At 40.1% G+C, this 8,560-nt stretch overlaps 1 protein-coding gene across 2 annotated transcripts in view; it reads left to right on the top strand.

The window, feature by feature from the left end:
* The first annotated feature begins 248 nt into the window (after window positions 1-248).
* Window positions 249-8,560, top strand: part of pax5 (paired box 5) — a 47,466-nt gene continuing 39,154 nt past the window's right edge. For both annotated transcript variants that reach the window (XM_089005660.1, XM_089005659.1), the window contains exon 1: window positions 249-1,139. In XM_089005660.1, coding sequence (XP_088861786.1) covers window positions 1,097-1,139 — 43 coding nt within the window. In that variant the 5' untranslated portion in view covers window positions 249-1,096. The remainder of the gene's footprint in view (window positions 1,140-8,560) is intronic.

Here is an 8,560-nt window from a genome sequence, read left to right as displayed (position 1 = left end):
ATCCATTGGTTGGCGATTCGAAAAATCTTGACGAGTCATTGGTGGCTAGCTTTCACGTCACCCAATCGGAGCCACGCTGAACCCGCCCTTTCAGTTCAAAGAAAGTAGTGACGCAAGGAGATTCTCGCTTTGTGATTGGCTGCCAGCTCGCTGAGTGACAGGCAGCTGGCCGGCGGCTGGACGACCGGCTTCCAGGGGGTTGCGAGCGCGGGCGCTGTCCGCAAGAGAACAGGTCCTGAAACGAGGGGGTGCACCAGCAGGCAGCCGCTCTCTCGGTGGAAGCTGCCCGATTGTCACACATTGACGTTAACACCATCGCTTCCTTCTGATGTTCTGAGCTAAGAAAAATAACTCCTTTCCAACTCGCGCGGGACGGCTCAGCTGGACTTAAGCATGCAGCGAATCTCGTTTACAAACCAGGAACGGTTCTGAACGGTGTCTCCGCTTGTCTTCTTCCGGGCTCGGTGGACATGACACTCGGACGTGGGTTTACTCACTTGCCATTTCAAGCCTTAGTGATGGGACGTCACACAAGAAAGCAATGGAAAGAAAACCTAATTGTGGATTTGTGACATTTTGAGCGAATGAAAGAGCTTTTTGTTTTGTTGTTTTTGTTTGTTTGTTTGTTTTTACTTGTTTCATGAGCGGAAAAAGTTGAGTCCGAGGAGGACCGCGACCAGAAAACCGAGGCTGTGAGGGCTAGGGATGTCTTCTTTAAAAACATTTGACGCGTTTCCCCCCTATTTTCGGCCTGATCACTGTGAATGTTCGAAGATCCTTTGATGGAATGAATGGCAATCTCTTTCTTGACCTGCTTTGACCGACAGTGGTGTCTTGTCCCATTGAAGACACCTCTTCCTTCATTCCTTTTCCGAGCAAGATTTTTTATTCTTCGATGTTTAATTTATTTCACTCCACCTGGGGACACTAACAAGTGAACGAACCAAACAGAAATAGATTTTTTTTCTTTCTGTCTTTTTTTAAGGAAGTACTTTGCATGAACTGGGCGACAGGTCTATCAAAATAGAGGTGGGGCCGAGACTGCGCATTTTTCTTTTATTTTGTTTGTATATCGGGGCCCGGAGCCCTAGTTCACATGGAGATCCACTGTAAGCACGACCCGTTTGCGGCTATGCACAGTAAGTTTCTAACTTTTAATATTCTGTCTTTTTCTCACCTCCCTCCCAGAAGCTATATTCGAAACTACATTCACATTGATGTATTTGGTGCCTTGCGAAAAAAGTGTCTAGGAAGTCCGCAGTGCTGATTTTTATCAGATTTATTTCGATATTAATACAAAATGATGTTGGTGTTTTTCACTGAGTATCATTTTTGGGGACCCTGAAGTTATTCGATATAACTTGAAATATCAAGCACGGTGTTTCAATTGTTGATCACATTTTCATTTCAAAGGAAATATCTCGTTGCTGGGGGTAGGTGATCTGGGGTTAGCAAAAAGGGAGAGAAGAGACAAAAAAGGGGGGAGAAAGAAAGAAAGAATGAGAAAAGGGAGCGAAAGAGTGAGAGAAGGAAAGAGCGGCTGTGCGAAGTCCATTGTGCTTTTGCGTCTAACGTAAATTAGACATAGCGAAAACGTAGTTTGCACACTGCATGTAGTCTTGGAATCAGAACTACGTCTTTGGGTCCAAGGAGAAAACTCCTCTCACGGCCTCAGACATCAATAGTACTTCTGACATTTATTCATAAGAATAACAAAAATGATAGAAATAATAAAAGCTTTGCTTTGATTAGCACTGTAGAAGGAGATACATTTAAAAATGTGTAAATGTATATTATTACATGGTAGCTTACATTAATGGTAGACCCGGCGGTTTGTCATATATGTTGGTTGACCGTGTGGATGGTTGGATGCGTGTTTTGTTGTCAGAGATGAAATAACATCGTTAATAAAGCTGACGGGTATGCTTAAATCAGTGAAACAGTTTTAAAAAATGCACACACCAATACGAAATGTCTGCTTGATAGTCACATCGTGTTTCTACACTGTCTAATTCATAGATAAATGTTTAATTTAATCTAATGGACTTTACAGTGGAGTATGTGACCATAAATATTTAATAACATCTTTTAACTTAATTTGGGAGTTGTGACTCTAGACTAGACATGTTTTTAAATCGTATAATGTTAGACTTCTCAGTTAAAAGCTCACATAATGCGTGGAACAGGCCTTCTGAAGCATTTAATATACATTGAAATCGTTCATTTTCCTGGGGGGGGGGGGCGACGCGTTTTTATGTGACACACACACACACACACACACACACACACACACACACACACACACACACACACACACACACACACACACACACACACACACACACACACACACACACGCACGCACACACACAGGCTAGAACAAATCGTGTTTCTGCTCGCAGTAGTTGGCCCACAGTCAATGATCCGCGGTGCTCGAAGGCAACAGAGAAGTTCTGGGACGGTTTAAAACGATTACATCTAAAAATGTCAAAAGGGAGAGTGAGAGAGGTTGCAATGAATGAACCTTGACGCGTGAAATGCTCGTTTGGGAGTGTATGAGTGTGTGCGAGCGTATGCGTGTATAAATGTTTGTGTGCGTGTCCCCGCATTTTCTTTTGGTATGCTCTTGCTAATATTTTCTCCATGTTATCTCTTTTTTTGCTTGAAACACGATTTAAGGTGCAATTTCATCCGGCGTGAAACCGGTTGAAACGATCCAGTAAGTTATGAGTATCTCAGAACAATATATATCCGTTTTAAAAGGAATTCTTCCAGGTAATTGTGATGATAATGAGCTGCATATTGTAATGTTAATGGCGCATGCTGGCATCCTAAATATGCATTTGGCTGTTAAATGCTCGTAGATCATGCGTGGAGGAAAAGGAAAAATAAATTTGAAGTTATTGTATCACAAAATATAAATTGACACACACACACACACACACACACACACACACACACACACACACACACACACACACACACACACACACACACACACACACACACACACACACACACACACACACACACACACACATATATATATATATATATATATATATATATATATATATATATATATATATATATATATATATATATATATGCAATACAGCTACATATCAATATGCCTTTCTTGATACTTGCACTATGGTCAGTTTTTTATGAAACGGTTTTGCACATCTATAGTATACAGTTGACGTTTTTATTTATGCTTATGCTTATTACTATGCTTAGAATAAAATAGTGATTTAAATCACTATTCTCATTGACAACTTCTTAAAATGTTTAAAATGTTCTACTGCCCAGTCTGTATTTTTTCAGGCAGTAGGAAAAAAGGGTTAGTTTGTTGCATTGTTTTGTTTATTTATTTAATTTTGAGACTTCAGGCAGTGACACAGAGCAACGTGGCTGTAAGAAAAAGAGAGACAGAGAGCTTAATGGGCCTTATTTTCTGGATGGGGGAGCTTGAATTCATTCTCCTTTATCTCTGTATTTTTCTCCTCCGGAAACAGCGAATCAATCAAACATTTAGGGAGGTGTTTTGCTCCCAAGTCAGCTCCTATAAAGGATAAATAAATGAAAATACAACAGGGATGCATAATGACTCCTGGTCCCATTGCTGGCAAGCTGGCAGGCTGTGTCCCTTCTGATTCTTGCAGGATAGAAAATAAAACCGCTGCACGTGCCAAGAGTTTGTCTCTCTCTTGAGGTTCAAGGTTTTGGAGGAAGACATTTAAAAGCCAAGAGCCTCGATTTGGCAAAAATCTTTGTATCTAATTTGCAACAAAACCTCCCCAGCTGCCAGCTGTGATTGAATTCCTGAAAGCAAATGGTCAATTTCTGTGGTCAGTGGCTTGAAATTACTGGACTAATCTGTCACAGTTAGAAATATCAGACCATAATTTCTCTTAGTATACATGCAGATGTTGCTTTTGGAAGTTTGAGGTCATTTTGAATTTTGCTTAGTGTCTTCCCTGGTGAATATTTCATTTGACTACTTGGCTCTTAAATTAACATTTGGAGTTCAAGCCCACACTTCAGAAATTCCAATGTCATCATTCGCATAATAACATCAGTTATCACAAATTACCATTCGAGCAAACATCTGAACGTTTAAAGTCTCTTGCTTGTCAGGCAGTTCATCAGGTTTTAATTATGTGTCATTCTCAAATTGTGAATCAAACCTCTCAAGATGGAGGACACTGATTCGCTGTGGCGACCCCTGAAGGGAAAAGCCGACATGAAAAGAAGAAGATACTCAACATTTTGCAAATTCATTCACAATCTTCACATTTCTATTAAACTTGCAAGTCGACATGTCACAGAACAGATTGTGTTCGAATAGCAGCTTCAACCTATTGTGTTTTTTTTTTCCCTATCAGTTTTTATAGGATAGAAAATCAAATTTGGAGACAGAATCCAAAGAGCTCCACTCCAAGAATCATCTAATACCAATATTAAATACACAGATAAGTGAATAGTTATCTGGAGGTAGTTTTAGTTGGTTAGCAGACATTAGAAATCCTTTTCATGGATGCTAAAACGATTTCGTTTTCTCTTATCGGAGAGAGCAGGAGAGAAAAGCAGCGGTAGACTTGCATGTAAACGAACAGCAGTTTGCTGCAAAGTGAACTTCTATGGAAGTGAAAATGAGAAAAAGACATTTTTTGAGTGAGCACAAACACATCTGTTCTTTTCTTAAAGCTTTAACTTGTCCAGATTTTAAAACAATTCCAAATTACGGAAATAGAATGAGTGTAATATGTTGAAAAGTAGGAGGAGTCAATGTCAGGCCGGAGGGCCAGATCCGACCCGCCACGTTAGGCTGCCCGTGACAAAAAATGTCAGAATCATCAGACTTTAAGTAACTGTACATGAAACTTTACAAGTCATGGTTTTACTGTACTTTTCAGCTATAGAGATAAATGAACTTCTGGTAAAATGTAATAACAACAAAACATTAACAAACTACTCCAATGACATATTGCACTGCTATTGAACATTGCCGTAACTGCCAGAGTGTCGTGAAGCTAAGTGAAATTACCGGTAAGCCGCTTATAAATTAAATGGTTTATTGCAGTGTTTGAAATAACGTCTGCCCGGAGGCTCGGGGCGTACAACTTTTACATCGGGCGTACAACTTTCAAAACATCTCGGCCCGGTTGGCCGACAACTTGTTCAAGGATAAGAAAAAATCATTTTTTTTTCAAATCAAACGTTTGTTTTATTCAACAAAGCAAAAGCTACAAGCAAACCGCTACAAGCCACGTGGACTCCTCTTACTAAGCGCCTTTCAAAACTTTCAAGTATCCTTTACAGTCACTGTATAGTCTGAAGTACGAAACAGGCTTCTGATTGGCTGCCGTGCCGAGTTTGCAAATTGCCAAACGAACGTTTGTTTGGCAATTTGCATACTCGCAGACAACGCAACCAAACATTGCATTGTGCACCATGACGACAAACGACAACTGGAGCAAAATCCTCAGCAAGGGAGCATTTGTGCTAGGTACTTCCTTAATTTAAAAAAAATCCTTTATACTTCGCAATAATGTGTTTTTTTTTGCGATTAGTTGTCTTATTGTGTTTTAAGTTGTGAAAAATGGGGCAGGCAACTTTATGGCTGGGCAGGCCACTTTTCAGAGTTGTCTGCTCGGGTGTCCGCTAACTTTTTGTCATGAGTTTCAGACACTGATTATTGTTATTATATAAGTACTATCAAATAAATATCCCTCAATTTTTTCCCAGTATAAAAGTTACAGTATTTTCAGGTGTATAAGACGCACCCAAAAGCCTTCGTTTTCTTCAAAAGATGAGCCTGTGCCTTATACGTACGCAGGTGCGCCTTAGTTGTGAAGTAATATTGAGCCACAACAGATCTCGCAACGACTGTCAGCAGCCACTGACTCCACTCCCCCCTATCCCGCTGTAGAAGAAGTTGTGTGTACCCTCACCCTCCACTTATGACGTGGTGTGCCTTATACAGTAAAGTCTCGTTATATCGATATCGGATATATCGATAGTCCCGGTTATATCGATACTATTTCTATGCACGCACGGAGAAAATTACATGCAAACAGGGTCGGATATATCGATAGTCCCGGTTATATCGATATTTTTTCGGACTCCCTTGAATATCGATATAACGAGACTTTACTGTATTTGGAAATTTTGTACATATTTATATATTATATTGGAAAACGTTTTTTTTTATTCATTGAAAATGTGCGTTTTAGTCCGGTGCGCCTTATGTATGGAAAAAGTTTGAAAAGACACCATTCATTGGGGGTGCGCCTTATACTCCAGTGCGCCTTATACACCAGAAAATACTGTGTTCAGAGTATTTTCGTCTGAAATTTCACTGCGTTCAACGGGGGACCAAATATAGTCTATTTGAAATTAACTGTAAAAAAGTAAATTACAGAGTGAATGCTTTGTTGCTTGCTATATGAGACACGCTGTCATCTTGAGTCTTTGGCCATTCAACTTAGTACAGTGGACGCTTCAAAAGAGTCTGTGGGACGTTGCAGTACTGTAATATGAATATAAATAGAACCCGGTAGGCCTGGCAATAATTTTAAATTGCAGATTTAAAAAAAATATATTGTAGACCCAGTGGCCCAATTTTGTTTGATTATGTAAGAGGCTTCAGAGGAACTGAGGGAAAAGGCGAAAAAGTGTCTGGATGGTTAGTCCATTGATACCAAAATATGATGTCATTCATAATATCCGCCCTTCAACACTACCGGTGGCCGGAAAAAAACAACTTTGTCATTAACAGCATTTGGTTGAAGTATAACCTTGAGGTATACATTTATGGATAACAATTGCATTATAATGATTGACCAATTTGGCAACATCTCTTCCCCCCATGTGAACTTGTAGTTCCAGCCTGTCAACATTGTCTAACCTGGCCGTTACACAGACGAGTACTCCGGGCTATAGCCTTAGTGTCTGCAACTCGGTACGTTGCTATCTTTCGAAAAAGTGATTGCTTTTCAAAACAGGGCATCTGCATAATGAGTTTCAGTCTCTCTAGAAAGAAATAGAGCGATGAAGGAAGTGAAATAGCTTTGTTTCATTTCCAAATACAGTGATACCTCAGCTTATAAACTTAATAGGTTCCCAGAAAGTGTGTGTAAGGCGAAAAGTTCATCTGCTGAACATTTATTTCCCATAAGAAACCATTAAAAATGAGAATAATCCGTTCCCATGTCCCTATAAAACAATTTTCTACTAAATAAGCATTAAAACTACACAAAATAACATTATTCTATGTAGAATACATGTGCTATTGTATTGTAATTAAATAAATAAACTGTACTATATAATAAAGTCGTTTTATTTACCTTTGTGTTGGACGTTCATTTAGTTGCCGCTTGATGATATCCGAGTGAAGTTGCTGTACTTTCTCGGCGATAATACCCTCATTCACACTGTCCCCTGCTAGCTGCTTTTGGTTAATCCAGATCAACAGAAGTTTGTCAACCTCTTCTATTGCCTGAGACTGTTGCTTAGACATCACATAAACACCCTGAGCCACACGTAGCAATGGTTGACTTAGCGTACTGGTAACATAAACGCACACTTCGTTCATGTTGTTCTTCTGTTCGACCGTAATTTTCTTTTGTGTCCAGCTTAACACTAGCCTGTGGTGGGGTATTTTTCGGTCTCATAATAGCAAAATACTCCACTCGATAACAAACCACATCTGCACTCAAAGAAAGATGGTGATGAAAACTAGTCCGCCAGCCACCGTGGCGCTGTTTGACCGTGTGGTTTGCTGTTCATCCGCAGAAAACTAGTCCGCTAGCCACCGTGGCGCTGTGTAATTTGGTTCATCCGCTGAAAATTGTTCGTATGCCAAGATTATATTCTCGCAAATTTAATGTTCGTAAGGCGAAAAGTTCGTGAGCGAAAGTGTTCGGAGGTATCACTGTACATGACTCTTAAAGGACAACCGACGTCTCCAGACAAGTTGTGTCCATAATTTGTAAAGTCACTTCAAATGACTTCTACTGAGCATATTTTACAAAGATTCCACCGCATATAGCTATATTTTAGTTTTAAGACTCGCGCTGAATATTCAGGAAGTCTTGTTTTTGAGTTGGTGATGAGTCCGTACGTGACGTCACGAAAGGACAGTCTTTGCCTGTAAAAAAAGACGCATTGTAGCGGTCCTTCCATCACGTCAATGTATTTTGCTTTACTTGTTTGGTCTGGGGACCTGGTGTTGCACGCAAAAGCCGGCAGAAGGCCAAAAGAGGGCGTCCAAGCACCTTATAAGGAATTTATCAGCCTGTGGAAGCGGAGGTGGCCACTGGAGGTCGCCATTTTGTGCCTCTTTTTTTGGTTGAGAGATTTCCCCCCAATGTTGCCTCAAAATGGCCCAAATAAATTCTTTAATCGATTGTAAACATGTATGCTTTCCTCTTCAGAACTATTTGAATCATATTCATAACTGGATGTGTAACAAGAAAGCATATTCTCCAAATCTGAAGCCATTGTTTTGATTCTCCAGCAATGCAAGACGTCTTGGCGTGACATCACGAACTGG

The sequence above is a fragment of the Hippocampus bargibanti genome, linkage group LG10 (genome assembly GCF_051943395.1).
Source record: "Hippocampus bargibanti isolate YZ-2025 linkage group LG10, ASM5194339v1, whole genome shotgun sequence".
Lineage (NCBI taxonomy): Eukaryota > Metazoa > Chordata > Actinopteri > Syngnathiformes > Syngnathidae > Hippocampus > Hippocampus bargibanti.
The sequence above is the reverse complement of the archived record's forward strand: the minus strand, read 5'-3'. Positions and strand labels throughout refer to the sequence as shown.